This window comes from Elgaria multicarinata, chromosome 4 (assembly GCF_023053635.1).
Source record: "Elgaria multicarinata webbii isolate HBS135686 ecotype San Diego chromosome 4, rElgMul1.1.pri, whole genome shotgun sequence".
NCBI lineage: Eukaryota > Metazoa > Chordata > Lepidosauria > Squamata > Anguidae > Elgaria > Elgaria multicarinata.
The window spans coordinates 59865799-59886459 of record NC_086174.1 but is presented as its reverse complement, the minus strand read 5'-3'; the positions used below and the strand labels follow the sequence as shown (position 1 = coordinate 59886459).

Here is a 20661-nt window from a genome sequence, read left to right as displayed (position 1 = left end):
AAGGCTACAGGAATTGACCCACTTTATTAGAGGAGAGCAAAAATTCCTTTTATGTGGAGAAATAGCTCCCCCCCCTTGTCCCAAACTTGACTGTCAAATCAATGGCAAGTGGGGGGGGGGGGAATCTATTCCAAAGGCAACTGCCGAGCATTGTTTAAAAGATAAATGTGAAATCCTCAAGAATATGATAATGTCAAATTAAATATTTTGAAAGCACTTGTTTTTTCTGCTATTCTGACATGTTTACATGATTGCATATATTCCTCAAAAAAAAACACATTCCTGATTTCTAATGGATTAGGCCTTTAACCTCTAATTCTCCTTCTTTCACTTTGCTATATTCCAGCCTCCCTAATTAATTTTAAACATATGTTGTGTACAAGCATGTTCTTACACTCCAATATGATAAAACCATTATAGTGAAGGGAAGAGGAGGACCACAAATGGTGGATCTCCTGCTGCATCTTAAGCCCTGCCTAGCTGACACTAGCCTGGGCCAAAGGTGACAGGGCCAGCAGTTTTGCTAGCTTTTTAGCCTACCAGATCACTGTATTTTTTGAAAGCAGTGGGGCAGTGGCAAGTGGGGAGGGGTGGTGTGGTGTGGAGGGAAATGAGCAACACCAGCTCCAGGCTGGCATACTGACTGGCCTGCATCCAGAGCCAGCTCCTCCCTGTTCTCCAGAATGTCCCTTGTCAGGGCTTCACACCAGCTACCATTGGCAGGAACACCACCAGTGGTTGCTTTCCATGCACCAAACTCTCAGCGGGCAATGAGGGGACTTCTATGGCACCAGCAGCGGGGCTTCTCAGCCATGTCCTAATCTCTTCCACCAGTCAAGATAAGAAGGTTAGAAGTGCACTTAAAAACCCTTAAACATTCACTTGCTTGTGGTCATATTGATGCGCAATCCTTAGTTCCAGCCAGTCTCTTCCTAGATTGCAATATTACCTTTGTCATGGAACGCTAACTTAGATGTTACCAAGTTTCGGGGGTGGGGGGAGAAACAAAGAAATCTGTCTCTGTTTGATCGACTGGCTCAATAGTAGAGCATCAGCTTTGCATGCAGAAATTACTGGCATTTCTGGGTAGGGCTAGACGGACTCCTGCCTGAAAACCTGGAGACAGTATTGTAGATAGCTTCCTATGTTCCCATTTGAGTGTTCTGAATAACTCAATGAGATTAAAACTCTGATGAGATATCTTGCCATCTTCGTTGCTGTTCATTTTAAGACAGCTTGCTCTGTATTAAGTTAAAGCTAAAAGAGCTAAACCGTACATCCTCAATTATATTTATCTGAATATTTTGATTTTTCAAGGGCACAGTTTGGAAGAATAAATTAATAAACTCTAACGTAGGGCAAGTTCAAGTGATGATAATCATTTCTTCTCTGCGGTGGGACACAGGACCTGATTTTGAGATTGCATGCACCAATGAGCTGCCTGTAAAAACTAGTGTATGACTCAGGAATGAATATGTCTGGGCAATTCATATAATTGAAAAGTAAGCTGAAATTCCATCTCATTATTGAATGAATCATGCATACATTCAGGCTGTATGTGACCTCCTACATTCAGCGGCTGACACATCTGTTTTTATGAAGCCCTTTCTCCTTCAGAATGTAACAAGAGCAGTGATGGATCAGACCCAAAACCGATCTAATCCAGTGTCCTGTTGTCAACAGTGCTAACCAGATGTCTAGTCCCAAAGTGGGTAGGATATTATTGCAATCATCCCTAATTTTAGCCTAAATTCCCATATGCTAAACTCCATATTCTTGAGGAACAGTACAGAAGGCACTGTATTATTTATTAGCATCACTGAAATAAGTGATTTTACCTTAAGAAATGACCCAGAGATTTATGGCAACTATCATTCAGTTGCCAATACCCCATTTTTGAGTAAGGCGCCTGAGTGAGTGCCTCAGCTGCAAGCGCTCTTGGATGAAACTGATTATCTGGATCCATTCCAGTCTGGGTTCAGGCTTGGTTTTGGGATAGAATAGGCCTTGGTCGCCCTGATGGATGACCTTCTTCGGGAGATGGACGGGGGAGTGTGACCCTGTTACTACTCCTTGATCTCTCATCAGCTTTTGATACTGTTGTCCACAGTATCCTCCTGGAATGCCTCCATGAGTTGGGGGTTGGAGGCACTGTTTTATAGTGGTTCATCTCATAGTTGCAGGGTCAGTTCCAGAAAATAGCACTGGGGGAATCTACTTCTGCCCCATGGCGGTTGAAGTGTGGAGTGCCACAGGGCACCATCCTTTCCCCAATGTTATTTAATATCTATATGAAGCCATTGGGAGCGGTCATCAGGAAATTTGGGGCAAGGTGTCACCATCAGTATGCTGATGACACCCCGGTCTATTTCTCTGTAACATCTGAATCGGGAGAGGCTGTGCACATTCTGAACCAATGCCTGGATACAGTTATGGCTTGAATGAGGGTCAACAAACTGAAGCAGAATCCTGATAAGACAGAGGCCTTGTGGGTTGGTGGTTCCTATGTCTGGGAAGAATTGGGGTGTTTGCTTGTTCTCGAATGGGCACCCAGATGACAAATACGATCCTCAGAGGGGGTCCTGCTGGCCATTCCAAAATGAACGGAATGCTGCCATGAAGAACTCGGCAGCGGGCCTTCTCTGTAGTGGCACCTACGCTCTGGAAAACGGTTTGGGAGTAACAACGTAACATCTTTTAAACACCTTTTCACCCTGGCTTTCCCTGAATTATACAAATCTATGGTGCGACCACACTTAGAATACTGTGTATAGTTCTGGTCACCACACCTAAAAAAGGATATTGTAGAGCTGGGAAAAGTGCAGAAAAGGGCAACTAAAATGATTAAGGGGCTGGAGCATCTCCCCTATGAGGGAAGGTTACATCAACTGGGATTGTTTAGCTTGGAAAAAAGGAGGCTAAGGGGAGACATGATAGAGGTGTACAAAATTATGCATGGTGTGGAGAATGTGGATAGGGAGACATTTTTCTCCCTCTTTCAAAATACTAGAACCCGGGGACATCCCATGAATCATAGCATCATAGAATAGTAGAGTTTGAAGGGGCCTATAAGGCCATCGAGTCCAGCTGATTGGTGGGAGATCCAGGACAAATAAAAGTAAGTACTTCTTCACACAGCGCATAGTTAAATTATGAAACTCACTACCACAAGATGTAGTACCAATTTGGATGGCTTTAAAAGGGGGTTGGATAAATTCCTGGAGGCGAAGGCTATCAATGGTTACTAGCCCTGATGGTTGTGTGCTATCTCCAGTATTCGAGGCAGTAAGCCTGTGTGCACCAGTTGCTGGGGAGCATGGGTGGGAGGGTGCTGTTGCACCATGTCCTGCTTGTACATCCTTGGCCGATGGCTGGTTGGCCACTGTGTGAGCAGGGCCCTGGACTAGATGGACCCTTAGTTTGATCCAGCATGGCATTTCTTATGTTCTTATGGATTTTAACTTAGCTGGTTTTGTATTTTAACTTTTAACATTTTAAATTTATACTTGTTGTATTTTATGGTTTTTGATTGTGCACTGCCCAGAGAGCTTCAGCTGATATGCAGTATAAAAATGCAATAAATAATTAAATGTAATAAATAAATAAATAAGAACTGTATCTCCAATAAAGTTGGATGCCCATCTTTGCTGGTTAATATCACCAACTGACCAACGTGGTAATAAATGCCCTCCATTCTCTTACATAAAACCACAAAAAGAGCCATACTGGCTCAGACCAAAGGTCTATCTAGTCCAGCATTCTGTTCACACAGTGGCCAAACAGCTGCTTATGGGAAGCCCAGAAACAGAACATAAATGCAAAAGCAGCTTCCTGATCATGAAGCAAGTGTCACAGAGGCATACAGCCTCGAATACTGGAGGAAGTATATAGCCACTGATAGATTTATCCTCCATAAATTTGTCTAATCCCCTTTTAAAGTCATCCAAGTTGGTGACCATCACTACATCTTGTAATAGTGAATTCCACAGATTAACTGTCCTGAATCTCCCACCATTCTTTTCTCTGCCCTGAATCTCCTACCATTCAACTTCATAGGACAATATCTGGTTCTAAGATCATGATGATTCTGGGTTCTAGTATCCACTTTCTCCACACCATCCCTAAGTTTGTACACCTCAATCATTTCTCCCCTTACTCGCATTTTTGTAAGCTAAACAGTCCAAGACATGGAAACACTGACTTAGTGCTTCTTTAAGGAGGAGGATTGAAAGCTAAAATAGTATCACTTAATATGCAATTATGTTTCACTAAATCTATGACTGGCTGTCTGATCCTATTAAAAATGGGTGCTAGTGGAAGCGAGTCCACATCCTGTTCCTTGATAGCATAATGCAATATTTATTTACTGTTCTTTTAAACTATCCTATAGCTGAAGTCTCTGAGTGACCTACAGTACAATGAAAACATACAAACATTAAAGCAAAATCACAAAAACAGCACAGATACAATTGGCAGCAGAGAATAAAACCATTACAACATCATAAAACCAAAAGCATAAAAGAGTACTAAGAAAACTAAAAAACAGTTCTTAAAATACCTAGGAGAATAAAAAGGTCTTTACCTACTGCCATGAAGACCATAACTTTGGTGGCACAAATGGGGTGCCACTACTGAAACAGCCCTCTCTCTTTTAGCCACCTGCCTTGCCTCATTTACACCTAGGAGACGCCCTCAGATTATGATTTTAATGTTTGGGGTAGATAAATATGGGAGGATACAGTCTTTCTGATAGACTGCCATTTGCTGTGGTTTTCTTTACCCTTTCTCTGACCACTCCCCTTTGTGTTGTGTTGGGAGGTAAAGTCTGTGACAATGGCTGATCATATCTGCATGTCCACTCAGTGGAATTCTCCCTTTGTGGGGGCTGTTTTAGTAACGGGCCTTTGGATAGTAGACATGGTTTTGAGATAATACTTGTGTTTTGTCGTCACAATGGCACACCTGTATGGGAGGGAGAGGATGGGACTATTGATGTGGAAAGTCTAATGCTTCGAATTGGCACTTCATTATTCTATCCAGTGGGTCATCTTCCTACCTGGCTTGTCTGCGGCAAATGCATCCTACTGAGTTGCTGTGTCAGCACAAACTCATTAGTTTGTTTGCTTTTGCTGTATTGGTGCAGCAGTGCTGAGATTCATGATATCACACTAACGCAATGGCCAATGCACGAAATCCTATTGACTAACAGCTTGTACAAGAGACTGAGCTGCTATATTTCAGATATCATTTCTAGGGATGACTGAGAATGCTTTACCTTTATGTAATATCTGATGAGTATCCTCCTCAGATCAAACACTTGGAGCATTGTTGCAGCATTGTTGTCAATAATGCTGTATCCTTCTAGGATGTACTGAGTCCGTGTTATTTCCCAGGTCAGCCATCGAAGGTTAAAAGCTGCGTTGCATGAGAGCAAGTGAGGCAAGTGGCCGGGCTTGCAGCAGCAGCAGCCGTTATCGTCCTCATCTCCTTCTGTTATAGCCTCCACTTCTCTTTGCTGGCAATATGTCCCTTGGGAGTTAGAAAAGCATAAACATAGTGGCCGATACTGGACAGATCAATGCAAACAAGCTGTTCATAGGTAGTCAGTGGCCCTCCTGCAAATACTTAATATATGCCAATTAAAAAGAGAGAGAGAAAGAGAGTGAGTGAGTGCTACAGCAATGAATAAAATGTGTCAATTAATCTGTGCTCAGCAGAGAGCAGGGAGGTACAGACTGTTTATTTCACCTTATAAAGTAAAATATGTTCAATTCTATTCTTTACACAGCCTGGTATAAATCATATGAAGCTTAATTACATCCAAATGCTTTGCCTTAAATGTAGAAAGATTAAGTTACAATTCAGAAGTGCATGTCAGAATTGTAGCCATCTGAATGTCTAAAACAAATGCAGAGTCCTCTATCTGGTTTTATAGTTCTGTTACATTTCAGTGAAACATGTTCACTAACAGGATCCAAGAGTATTCTAGAAGAAGCATGCCAATTCTGTAATTCTTCAACACAAAATTTGACTAAATTTCCGAGTAGAATTCAGAATGCTGGTTAGGGTGGTTAAAACAAAAAGGGATTGTGAGGAGCTACAAAGGGATCTTTCCAAATGGGAAGAATGGGGATCTAAATTGCAAATGGAGTTCAACGTAAACAAGTCTAAATTGAGGCATGTTGGGGCAACCCCCCCCCCCAAACTTCAAGTATAATCCGATGGTATCTGAGCAAGTATGACTGACTAAGAAAGAGATCTTGGGGTTGTCGTGGACAGCTTGATGAAAATGTCAACCCAGTGTGTGGCTGCTGTAAAGAAGGCAAACTCCATGTTAGGCATTATTAGAAAAGGAATTGAGAATAAAAGTGCCAGTATCATACTCTCCTTGTAGAAATTTATGGTCCAACCACACTTAGAATACTCTGCACAGTTCTGTTCACCAGACCTAAAAATAAATAAATTGTAGAGTTGGGGAAAGTGCAGATAAGGGCAACTAAAATGATCAAAGGGTTGGAGCAACTTTCCTGAGGGAAGGCTGGAATTATTTAGCTTGAAAAAAGGGGGGTAAGGAGGGACATGATAGAGGTGTAGAAAATTATGCATGCTGCGGAGAATGTGGATAGGAAAAAATATCTCTCTCATAATACTACAACTCAAAGTCATCACATGAGCTGATTGGTGGTAGACTCAGAACAAATAAAAGGAAGAATTTCTTCACAAAGCATATAGTTAAACTATAGAATTCACTACAACAAGACATAGTGGTGGCCACCAATTTCAATGGCTTTGAAAGGGGGTTAGACAAATTCCTGGAGAAGGCTACCAATGGCTACTAGTCTTGATGGCTATATATGCTACCTCCAGGATCAGAGGCAGTAAGCCTGTGTGCACCAGTTGCTGTGGAACATGGGTGGGAGGGTGCTGTTGCATTCACGTCCCTGGGCAGCTGGTTGGCCACTGTGTGAACAGAATGCTGGACTAAATGGATTCTTGGTCTGATCCATCATAGCTCTTACATTCTTATGTTGTTATGTCCTATAGAACCCTATACAGCTTGGGACCAGGCTACCTGAAAAACTTCCTTCTCCCATGCACACACTGAAGGCGGGTTGAGCTTTGGATTGTGGCCATAAAGCTCAAAGCAGCATTATCCTGAAGCAGAATTACATGGCATTCAAAAGTTCACAACTTTTCCACTTTCACCAACATTTGGTCCAGCAAAGGAGGTAATCTCAACCCACCTTATCTCCAGGGAAACTAGAGACAAAAAAGGACTTGGCTCCTATGTCTTTGAGAGTCTTGTAGAAAACGTAATTTCAGCAGGTCCAGTTTTTATCATCCCTGCATGACCAATGAACCTGTTAAAATTCCATCTTCTGTATAATTATTAAACTTTAATAATTAAATGGTGCTGGAGCCACATCCTGCTAGACATCTAATCAACCTGTCTGTCAAATAAAGATGATTAGCTTTTGTTCTATTCACTTTTCCCACATATTCAACTTGGTGAATACAATCAGAGCTCACTGAATTGAGTAAATTCATAATTATCAATAAAGCTCCTACCAATCCCAGCCAGAAATGGGATGTTGTTCTTTGTTAAATTCTACAGCAATGAGGAATTAGTAAGCATTTGCTTCTCCTTGCTGCAAAAGTTCTTATTGCTTCAACTTATGATGGTTTATATCTGGAGTGTTTTACCACACAAATGCATGAAAATGAAGATGGAAATGCATACTATTAATTTTGTATAAAACACTCCTACACACACACACTGAACCTGAATAACTCCCAGTATTCTCAAATCTGAAAAGAAGTTGCACATTGTAGCAGATCCTCCGTTTTCATTATAAGTGTTATAATTACATTCCTTTCTTTGTTCTGTTGTCAAAAATAACCCCAAACAACAAGGAGCATGTCAAACATTAACAAATGTACAATGAAATGCACTTTAAGGTGCCACAGGACTCTTTGTCTTTCTTGCCAAAAGAGACATGGAGGGGGGGGGGGATGGACAAGAGGATCTAAGACTAATCTTCCTACTCCATCAATTCTAGTGCATGGCCAATGCAGAAAGCATTGTGATAGCCTTTATTTATTTATTTGATTTATACACCACTTTCCAAAGAATGGCACTCAAAGTAACTCTACTCTACTCTACTCTACTCTACTCTACTCTACTCTACTCTACTCTACCTATTTACATGCTGTGATATTGTTCTCAATATCCACTCTTTATTTTGAAGAGTTACTCCTCTTTTTAGCCTTCTTTCAAGCAGGAATTGCTTGGACTTGTTACTTGTGTTTGTTCATTCTGATTTTCGCACCCATCAATGTGTACATCAACACATGTTAAGACACTAGACAGGTTTCTTGAACTGGAGCTCCCTATAGATCAGGCTTCCCAAAGATGGGGAATATGTTTTGGACTGCAGATGTTTTGGACTACAAACGCTGTCATTGCTGACCACTGCCTGTGCTGGCTGGGGCTGATGGCAGTCATAGCCCAAGATATCTGGAGGACACCAATTTGGGAAAGGGGGTTCCCCATAATCAAACTTCAGTGTCTCAGCTCCTGTACCACTAGTACTCCAATCCTACCATAGGCCTAAGCTGCAGTACCAGCCTAACTGAACATCAGTTGATCTTAAGGGCAAATTCCAGCACATAGAGCTAGCTACTCAGTCTCAGCAATTTGCCACTAATCTGAGGACTCTGCTGAAGCTCCTTCTCCCTTTCCCAAATGGTTGCATTGGAGTTGGGCTACTCTGTCCAGTGCACCTGGCTGTGGCCCCATGATCCCTCTTTGCTGCTCTGGAACTGGACCCTGTTTTCCTTTGGACCATGCACCAGCTTCTGATTCACTTGCACTGACAGCTATCTCTCCTGAGTTCTTGATCTGACTGCCAGGACTGCAAGCCTGGCAGAGGTCAAATATTACGACCACAATTGTTAAAATAAATAATGTAGAATACCAGCCTGTTGTGCCCCACTGCATTGCAGAAACAGAAAATGAGAGTAGGAGTTGCTCTTTACTTCGTGTGCTGGAAAACATTCATCTACCCAAACTATAAAATATAGCCGTATGCGTCGTGATGCAAAATGTCCTTATTACCCAAGCATCATGATGATCCCCAAAACATATCATATAACCCAGCCACATTGGTATAGCATTTTGTTCAGGAGACAAACCAGCAGAAATAGACAATCCCATAGGCAATCTCATGGACTCTGTGGCAGCTGCTTTCTTCAATATACAACGCAATTACATCTCTGCCAGGGCTGTATTCCATTGCCTGATATATCTTAGAAAGTTTTGAGCAGAGAATGAATATTATATTAGTGACATCAGTCACAAAAACCTAAATGACATTTAGCAGCTAATAGTATTATATTACTGAAGGATAAATGAAAGAAAAGGGAAGCACCGCAAGGCTCAGCGTAGCTACCTAGAAGCAATTTCCTCATATATTTTGCCTGAGAGCCCACTGAGGCTCTCGCTGGATCTCTCGCTGCTTTTTTGTAATTTGCACATGGTAAGCAGGTCAGCTGAGGCTCAAACACACGCTCACATTAGACCAGCACCCCCTTTTAAGGCAGTTATTTTTCTGAAGGAAAGGAAAGAAATCAGGCATGGGGTTCACATTCAGTTTAACTCACATCCAAGCCCAGTTTAACGATAAAGAACCATCAGAAGAAAGAACTGGGTCTTAAAGTTGGCTGTCTACAATTAGCACCTGGATAAGAGGGTGAGCAAGGCACACAAGTCACCTGATCTCAGTCTTACACAATATGGCATTTCTATTACTGTATTTCTATTTAAATTATAAAATTGTTACTATATTTGCATCTATATGAATAAATTAGCACATACAAATTTTACACAAATTGCTGTCCTCTTTTGTCATCTTTTTTGGTGATGCATTTCCTATTATTATTATTATTATTATTATTATTATTATTATTTGCAAGTGGCCACCCTCCATTAATAATGATTAACTAAAAATGATTAGTTAGAGAAAAGTTCACAAGTTTTCTAATTCAAATTTGGTTTTGCATATTAGTTTTGATAGGATTCACAATCTTCTCAAAAGTAGCTGATATTCCAGTAACCAGAGAACACAGACCGAGTACTGCGAGGTCACAATTAAAAAACTCCAAAATGGTCTGTTTAAAAGTATTTCTCCTATAGTTCCCCATAAAGAGGAAGAACATTGACTTGAATGACAAATCTGATTGTTGGCATTAATTAAACTGCAACTTGCTACCTCAAAATCCATGCAAACTGAAGGATTTTTTTCCCAACACAAACATAACATACTCAAGTAACATATTCTCACCAAACCTCCTGATAATAAAAGAAGCAACTTAAAGAGAGCAACCCTGGGAGAGCTTCCCTAGGCTGGGAACACAGGAAACGGAGAAGACGTGGGTAGGCACATCCGTCTCCCATCCTCCACACCAGGTGAATGAGCTGGAAGGGCTCAGAAGCCCAACTAGCTCTAAAAAAACAAAATGGAGGAATGGGAGGCTGTATTGTCCTCTGCCGCTCTGCGTGTCTCTGGCCTGCAGAGCATAGGACAGACGGAGGACTCAGAGAACAGAGCTCTATCGATACAGCATCAATCCCTCAGGATTGCGCTTCTAAGGATATAAAAGAAAAAATGCTGGGTAAATAACGTTTTTAAAAAGAAAGCATAAAACATAAATTCAGCAAGATAGATGCAAATAAAAAAAACTATATAAAATTAAGATATTTACAACAGGTAAATATATACATATACAGATAAGAAGCTTAGTCCTTCTAAAATATTAAAAACAGAGGAAGCAACATGAGCCCAGTTTTTAAAAATGGTTAAAAGAAAAAAATAAAGCATAGATCTGAAAGTAAAGTACATGTTTAGCATGATAAATTATCAGAAATAGGGCAAAACATATTCAAAAACAAAAAATACATTTATTGTTTCTTTTGCTGTAGTACATTTATATATTTCACAATTATATCACTGCACCAGGTGTTGCATCCTTTTTTAAAAAAATGCTTCCTGAGATGTGGGTTTCAATATAAGCTTAGTGCTAAACTGAACTGGGTTTCAATTTAACATTAATGCTCAACTCATAGGCTCTAGTGGCCTACAGTGTACATGGTGAAAAAGAAAACACTTTCTTTGTTTTGTTCAACTTACTAGCAAATGCTGTGTCCTAGTTCTTGTATGATAACCATAGGCAATTGCCCGCACTTCAGAATATACTTTAAAGTATATGAAGTATCTACCTCAGTTGTGGCCCCTATCAGTTGCTTTGATAGGAGCTAGCAAGCTAATTGACCAGGCAAAGCCCACAGTTTTGCTTTTTTATTCAAATTCAGGGATATACTTTGGGGACTAAAGCAGCATGTGCTGGGTGCATCAAAACTAAAAAATATTTTTCTGAACCTCTTTGAAGTGGAACCATTGAGCTTCACGCTGTTTTCTTTCTAACCAATTAAGCTTGACTGCTATACCCTCAATACCCTCTTCTACCCAGCAGAGAATTGGGGGCATCTTGTTAAGATCTCATTTCACCATATCTGTCTTTTCTACTACCTCAAGAAGAAAACTTACAAAGAAAACCAAACCCAGAGGTCATGATCAGTAATGTGGCAATTATATAGAAGGAGAGTATACAAAGATAGGTATTAAACAAAGATAGGTATTTTTTTTTATTCTAGCCATTCTCCTAGATATAGTGACGCTTTACAGCCTCATCCATTCCAAACATATCTACTCGGAAGTAAGTCACACTGAGTTCAACAGGATGCGTTTCTCGGTGGGTAACACTTAGAATTACAACCTCATGGTCGCACACATTGTCTTACCTATTTTCTGATATTTTTCTAAAGTTAGAAGACTTAAAATTGGGTACCATGATCTAGACACCACCCCTTCTCTCTCTAGGGTTTTGAGGACCAGTCCTACAGTTTCTACATCACACCCTGAGACCTTCTCCCTTACTGAGCACGAGCATTCAGAGAAATGACCTCATCCTGTTTCTGATCAAACCTGAAAATCATACATAGGGAAAACCTCAACTTGAACTTCAGCCTTCAAACATAAGGACCTACAACTCAGCATGTCCATAAATCCCAAGTCATAAATTCAATTTTATATTAGAGTTAAAAGTTCATTTTTTAAAGTCATTGTGAGCTTCTAGATTTTAGAAGTTCACAATTCTTTACTTTTTTTAATTTATTTTTTTATTTATAAATTTTCTTATATATATATTATTTTGACATCATCCCAAAACATAAAGTGCACCCCCCCACCCCGGGATCTATTCCTGTTTCCAAAATCTCATTGTTTCTTCTGGAGGTGGTTTTCCACTCCCCTTAGATAATACATATTCTAGGAACTGATTCCAGATTCCCTCAAAATCATTCGTTTTTGTTATGCCTCTTCTTACTTTTATATTACATGTCAATTTATCATTTACAGCAATATCCCAAATCTCTTTATACCAATCTTCGACATGATAATCTCCTTGTACCTTCCAGTTCCTAGATATGATCAACCTTGCTGCTGTCAGCAAATTCATTATCAGTTCTTTTGTTTCTTTATTACAATTAAATTCTCCATATAATGATAGCAATGCCACTAAAGGTGTCTCTTCAATCTCCATTCCAACAATATCTTTTATCTCTTTAAATAGCATTTTCCACAATTTTTGAACAAATTCACATTCCCACCACATATGTAAATACGTTCCTTTTTTTTGACATCCTCTCCAGTAATTTGCTGAGTTCAGCTTATTTATTTTATTTAATCTCACCGGGGTGAGATGCCACCTCCATATAATCTTATAGTAATTCTCTTTTATCTTCACTGACATGTTTCTCAACACTCTTTGTCTCCATATTCCCTCCCAACTCTGTTGCCCTATTTGTACCTTCAAGTCCGTTTCCCACACCATCTTGCCCATATTTTCTGACTCCCCCTTCCCAACCAATATACTATATATTTCACTCGTTAAACCTTTTATCATTTTATTTTCTCCCTTCTCAACTTCTCTCCTTAAAATCAACTCCTCAAATTTCGTCATTTCTCTACACTCTCCGTTGTCCTTTAACCATTTCTTCGTCCACTGTTCTGATAATAATTTAACCACGATAAATTCTTCTCCTTTAATACCCCTTCTAATTCTTCTCGAGTGTTCATCCTCCTTAACCAATTTTTTAGCTTCATTATATCCCTCTCTATTCAAATTTTCCCCAATTTATCTTTTAGGTTCCCTGGAAAATTTCCTAACATTATCACTGGTGTTATTGGGGAAATACTTGGAAGTAAATCCTTTTTATATACCCGCTATATTTCCCAGTGATTTCTTAGAAGGGGGTTCTCTATTTCTTCCCCCCATTTTTTATTATGTTCTCTAAAAAATATATTTCCCAATTTCCAGTCTTTGTCCATTCCTTTTCTATCCTCCAACCAACTTAAATCTCCTACTCCTAACATACTTTCTACTATGTGTCTTAGTCTATTAGCTACGTAATATAATTTTATATTTGGGAGTCCTAATCCTCCTTTTTTGTGTTAAATACCACCTTTTTTATTTAATCTCACTTTCCTATCCCCATTACAAAAATTATTTAAAATAATTTTTAAATAAAATTATTTAAAGTTCACAATTTAAACTTATTTAAACTTATTTAAATTGAAACAATTTAAACTTTTTTAAAGTTCACAATTCTTTACAATCTGAGGGGCGGGTGTGTTTTTTAAGGGCCATTTTCTATGTCTTGTCATGGAGGAATGAAACTGAAAATGTGTAGGCATTTTCTAATAAATTCTTACAAATAAGAGAGGATAGGATGGGTCTCCCATTAACCATACAGTTATGGAGCTTCAGGAATAAGACATTGTTCCTTCTTATGCCCGCCCCCCGGCCACCCCATGTATTCTTTCTACTGTCTTCTAATCTTCCATAATTCCCATCTGCCCTCTTGCTGTTTTCAATGGAAAAAATAGATCTGGGGGGGGGGAGAGATACACAACTAGACAAAGCAATCAAGTTAAGTAACAGTACAAGAAGATATATAAAATCAGGAGGCAAGAACGCTGTAATCCTATGCACACCTTTGGAAATAAGCCCCACTAAATGCAATGGGGCACACTCCAACAAAACATTGATTGGTTGGGCTGCATGTTTGGTTCATATTGCATCAGAGCTAAAATCTAAACTACCACCATTTTATTTTGAGTTTGCACACTTAATGGAATCAAGTGGCCTTTGAGATGGCCAAGATATAATTCTGTGACAAGAAAAAGACTTCAGCTATAACACTTTCAGTTTCAGTTTGTAAAGGATGTCCCCAGCAGCCAGGGACAAGCAGCATTTTATGAATATTTGCGGCCATAGAATCTGAATTGATGTAGCAACAAGCTCGATGGATAATTTATGTTGCTTCTTAGGCTTGTGAAGGTTATAAGGCAAATTAATTTTCTGCTCTTTCTGGACCTCTGCTCTTTCAGCTATATTGATGCTTACCTCGAAATTCTAGCCCCCTGAGTTGGAAAGTCACGAGACCATTTCCAATTTCAATCAAGTGAACAAATGCATTCAAATAATCTGATGCCAAAATAAAGCAGTCCCCGGAGCTGTAGTTTCCCCAGCGTCCAAGAATCAAATCTCCACAAAGAGACTCCTGCAGAGATCTTGTCAGATGCTCATAAAAGATGGAGTTGAGGTTATCATCATTTCCTGAAATCACAGCAACACAAAGACTGTAAAATGGATGAGGAACAAATCACCATGCAGATGACTCTGAAAGGAATCATTTTTTTAATTTTTTTTACTGCTTACTCAACCAGAAGCTCCCTTTGTAGACCATGATGATCTTCTTAGAAGCACAAATCATCATTCAATGGTAACAGATTCTATCTTGCTTATTTTACCACATCTATCAGGGACTACATGGGCCTGATAGACATAGATCATAGATCCCAAGCAGTCCACTGAATGGTCTGAAGGCAAAGGATATGGGTCTATTTCCTGAAATTAAACAGGTCTGTACCTGTAAGTTGCCTGGAAACCATATGTAAGTCATTCTAAGCTCTTTGGAGAAAGGACAGAAGATAATTGTAATGAATATATTAGGAGCTCTTCCCATAATTTAGGCCCAGTTGCTCAATTTTGTATGTTGGGATTCTGATGAGAAAAATGAGACTTGACCGGAATAGGAGGTGCTGCATTCACAACAGTGCTTTACACACACTAAGAGCATCATCAGACTAGGGGGAAATTGTGTTTCCTTACCGTCGCTTTCCCCCTGCTTCTATCCCATGATAGGGGAAGAAAGGGGAAGTAAATAATGACCATGTGGCCCATTTAGTGGATGGTGGTTTTTTTATCACATTGCTTTTCCTGCACACAACAGGAAATAGTGGCACATTTCACTTCCAAAAACAAAACTTGGATTTACTGGGGTTTAACAGAAGGAACGGGAGACAAGTGAGAGGTGGACATTGTCGTCAAAGGACCCACAAAACAACGTGAGTGGGCAGTAACGAGCCTGCAATAAAATGCTCATCTGATGACGCTCTAAGGGTGCAATCCTATGCATGTTTAGACAGAAAAAGTTGTGTATGCAGCACTGCCTACTGAAGTGGATAGGCTTCCCCATTGTAGCTGTCTACTTATGCACTAATTTTCTACCTTTATTTCATCACCCTTCCAGAACATGCACAGAGTGACCTACAACAAAGCTAAGGGGTGCACTGGAGCCTTGAAACTCAGCCATTACTCATTGTTGTGCTTTTAGCTTGAGTTGTAAGGATTTTAAACATTTTAAGCTGATGAATATTTGTATTTATCATGATATATTTTAATTTCTGATTCCGTAAACCATCTAGAGATATCTTTAAATGTGCATATCAGTTGATTAATCATCATCCCTACAACTGTCATAAATTGCCTTGTTTAAATAACAATAGCTAAGAATACTTGTGATTTCACCTTGTGAAAAATGTAGGAATAAATAAATGTTGTGTAGTGCATGGAACCATTGTGTGGTTTTAGTAACTGGACAACAAATGCTTTGGTTACAAGATAAGAGAGATTCTGGCTTTTACATTTTATTATTCTAGTTTCATTCATCACAGATAACCAATGAAGGGAATCACTGCAGTAATAAGATGGTTAAAGCAACTATCCTGGAATTCAAATGGGAACAGTATCATAGCAGGTTTAAAGGCACCAATTAAAAATCACAAAACAGTGACTTTCATCAGGAAGGAAGTGAAAAAGAAAAAAAATACAGGAACAGGAAGGAAAAAAGATGTTGGTGATAGATGTTGCTCTGCAATATGATACATAGTAGACAGAGGAAGCATTATGTGAAAATCAAACCCTAGTTCATTTTTGTATGATTTTTCGTGGGTCCTATTGAAGCTATTACAATACTGTTCCCATTTGGATACTTTGTGAGAGCCAGTGTGGTGTAGTGGCTAGAGTGTTGGACTGGGAGTCCACAGATCCAGGTTCTAGTCCCCACTCAGCTGTAGAAGCTCACTAGGTGAGTTTGGGCCAGTGAGGTTAAAATGGAGAGGAGGAGGATAATGTACACCGCCTTGGGTCCCTTAAGGAGGAAAAAAGGTGCGATATAAATGTAATTAATAAATAAATAAATAAATAAATAAATAAATAAATAAAGGACCAAAATAAATGGTTGGGCTACATCCAGCATCAGCTGGCCTAATGTCTACATCTGTGTCCATCAAGACTCAATTCACCAGACCGTGTCAGTGGCAAACCAAACGAAAAACATATTAGTGAGCAAAGAACTAATACTGATGCTAAATTTGGCTGCAGTGAAGATTTATAGTAGAAGTCTTTCAGAAATGCAAATAAGAGGTATATGGTCTATCTTGTGGAGGAAGGTGGGTTAAATTGGCTGCCAAATAATTTATTGTTGTATTTACATGTCAATCCAGGAATTAAACCGTTTTATACTTGCAACAACCAACTTTGCTTCTTGGCTGAAGAGGAATTTTTGAACCCAGGTTTCCCTGGTCCAAGACTAACTCTCAGTCTGCAACTCCACACTGGCTCTTTAGATGATCAGTCCTTTAAGAATTGGGAAGTCTAATTCGCAAACCTAAGCACTCATGGTGTGCAGAGAGTGTGCTAAAGGCAAATTAAAATAAGAACCTAAATATGATTAATGAAATTAAGCAAAATCTTCCACGTGTGCCAAAACAGTGTCACACAGTCTAACTGACAGTGCCAGTGAGTTTGAAGTCTCTTGCCTAATTAACATGGTTTGGCTTGGGCAGTGCTTTCACTTTCTCCTACGCATCAGTGCTCACCAATATATTCTATTTAAAGGCTATCCAAGGTCCTTGGGTCCTTGGAAATGTAGATGTTGAAAACTTTCAGGAAAGTTTCTTTTTGAATATGCTGAAGGAAGTTCAAAACTGAGTCAGAGTGCAGGGCAATGACAAATATCTGGCTTAGCTCTACAATTGCCCTTAAAGCAGACCAAGGGATGCGCCATGTGACACCCTCCAGATGCTTTGGCCTACAATTCCCATGATGCCTTACAGCAGCATAGCCAATGGTAAAGAATGCTGGGAATTGTAGGCCAAACATCTGGAGGGACAAATGTTGCCCACCCCTATTGTAGATCTTCAGAGTACTGTTTTGATTACAGATTATTTATTAATCCTGCCTTTTTTCCTCCAAAGAACCCAAGGGGGTGTACATAATCCTCTCCATTTTTATCCTCACAACAGCCTGAGGTAGGTTGGGCTGATGCAAGAGTACCAGTGAGATGGAACAGGTAAATGCCATTGTCAAGGATTATCCATGCCAGATCCTCAGCCCTTACCATTCAAACTAAGATAGCCTGAAGCAAAAGACAACAAGGCACCTGTATCTTTAATGGTTATGTAGAAGAGGAAACTTTAAAAGGTTCAGCTTCTTCACTGATACATAGCAAGTTGTATCAATCAAAATCCCCTCTACTACACAGCTAGTAAACAGGAGCCTTGCCTTCCTTGCATTTCAAAATGTAACTTGATATGTGTCTTACCAGCTGATGGTTGCTCTGGAGTGAGGACAGTTCACAGAACTGCCATAGCTTTAGTGAGAAGTAACGTTCAAGCACTACTTTGAGCAGGAAGGCAAGATATACATTTGACAGATAAATAAATAAATAGGCATCAGATCAGACTCAAGCTGGATTTTGGTATGAGGATGCCACACAAAGACAGTATACCAACAGTATATGATTTCCCTGCACTAGTGGTAAAACTGTCAGATGAATGTGATACAGGATATATGGGACTCATGTAAAACATTTTCATTCAATGAGATGATGTACAGCTTGACAACTCTTTTATGAATCTTGCATAATGGAAAGTACTTTCTTTCTTTCTTACAAAATCCCACTTAAACCACACTGTTTCAAACTTGAATAATACTTTTCAACTAAATTTCCTTTAGTGGCAAATGTTAAGAGGTTGGATTTAGAGGTTCCACAAGCAGAAAGGCTTTCCCCCAACTAAACAAGCTTCTTGGGTGTGAGAAGAGAATTGAGTGCTTCTGTTAGTGCGAGATGTTGTGCAATATCTTGCTCAAGGTTTTGCACAACAGCTCCAGTGCGATGTTAATACAAGGCATTGTATGATCTCTTGCACAAGGTCTTGCATGATACCCTCAAGAGCCATGCTTGTCTTAAGTCCATGTTGCGTCATGGTTCTTCTATAACAGTTTGTAAAATAACCCTAAACGGTTTGGGACCTCGGTACTTGAGGCAACACCTCTCCCTACATGTGCCTGCCCAAGATTTGAGATCTGTGGGAGGAGCCATCCTCTGTGTCCCACCAATGTGAGACATACATTATGGTGGGACGTGGGAAAGGGCTTCCTCTGTGGTGGCCCCCCAGTTGTGGAATAACCTCCCCTTGGAGGCCTGACTGGCGCCAACGCTGGCTTAATTTCGGTGCCAAATTAAAACATGGCTTTTTATAAAAGCCTTTGAAGGATAAATTCTCCAAGGATGCTCATAGTTTTAACTCTTATTAATTGTTCTTATTGCTTTAAAACTTCTCTAATGTTTTTAGTTTGTCAGTGATTTAATACATTTCTAGCTGTGTATATTTATTGTTTTAAATTGTTCTGATTTTATCAGAATGCCACACTGAAATCCCAGTGATACAGGGTGGGGTACAAATGTTTAAATAAATAAATAAATAAATCTGCCGGACTTTTCTCTCCTGGCATATATCTGGATCCAGCCCAATGTATGTTCAATGGTTTGAATAATCAATAATAAACATGAGTTTAAAAAATCCTGATCCATACCTGCATCCTTTTCGATCTGAAGCGCCAGTCTTGTATTAGAATGGTCCACTCGTTTTGTGCTGGAAAAAAATGGATATCTATAGATTATCCCTGTTAAGTGAGGGGGGAGTTTTCTGTACACTGGCTTCAGTTGGCCACACAAAAGATTATCCTGCACTATTTCATTCTTACACAACCCAAATTCTTTGAACACCAACAATGGTACCCATTTTGTGTACTGATTGAATTCATGACTGTCTGGGATGTTTCTTTCAGGGAGGTGGGCCAACTCATGTAATGAGCTATCTAAAACATTAGATCCCAATGATGTAGTTGAGCCTGTAATCACATATTTAAAGCTCTCATTAAAAGAATCCCCACACACTTGGTATGGATACTACCTTGAAGTAAATGTTTTCAGTATCCCCTATTTTCACGTTCAAACAGTATCTAATCTCACCAATCAAATTGTATTAAAAATGTCTTCCATACTAAGATACATGAACTAATGATGCAAAAAGACCCTACTATAACAATAGGCTAAAATATTTGTATTTCTGTTTTCAGCCTGGCATTCTGACAGCTATCGAAGAAGAGTAAACAGTATCAAAGGATCTATATGATCATTGCAGACACCATTATAGTAACTAGGTGAACAATCCTAACTCATGTTTGTAACCCAGTTTAGTTGATTCATTAATATCAGACAACCGACATGGCTCATGAAGAACTTGAAAACCTACAGGTCACCCTCTTTCTTCAAGCTTCATCTAGCACATAATTCCCCTTTGTCTAGACTGGCTATTCCCTTAAGTTGCCCGAGGCCTAAATAAGTAAGGAGTCAGCACTATGCTGCTCACTTACCTCTACCAGTATAGACGTTTTACCCACTGCACTTGGTGAGTAATTACTGCCTGTGATGCTCAATTGGTAGCTATTGTAATAGAATAACTGCCAGAGCCCTGTACATACTTTTTAAAATGTTCCACCTACCTGTGACATTAATTTTACACTGCATTTTCTTTTACTTCCATGAGGTGATCATGGTAGACAGCAACTTTACAACAGTGGGCTCTGCCCAGCGCTTATCAGCTTTGAAGAGTGCAGAACAACTCAGGAATACCAATTTTATACATGTATAAAATTAGAGCTGAGCCAAAACTAGTCACTTTAAAAACATAGGATTGCTGAAAAATACCTATCATTTTCAAATTAGTTTTTTTGCACTTTTCTTCACTTATTAATTGAAATTGCCCTCATGTTCACTCTCAGTTGTTCTCACTAGCCTTCTGTAACATGATCATGCAGCTAATATTGATACCACAGTATTATCTAGCC

General features: G+C 39.5%; 1 protein-coding gene across 1 annotated transcript in view; it reads right to left on the bottom strand.

Annotated features, from left to right (window-relative positions):
• Positions 1-20661, bottom strand: part of PCNX2 (pecanex 2) — a 140934-nt gene that overhangs the window by 19531 nt on the left and 100742 nt on the right. The window contains exons 24-26 of the mRNA XM_063124381.1: positions 19345-19403; positions 14527-14739; positions 5276-5529 (exon numbers count right to left, since the gene is read on the bottom strand). Coding sequence (XP_062980451.1) covers positions 5276-5529; positions 14527-14739; positions 19345-19403 — 526 coding nt within the window. The remainder of the gene's footprint in view (positions 1-5275; positions 5530-14526; positions 14740-19344; positions 19404-20661) is intronic.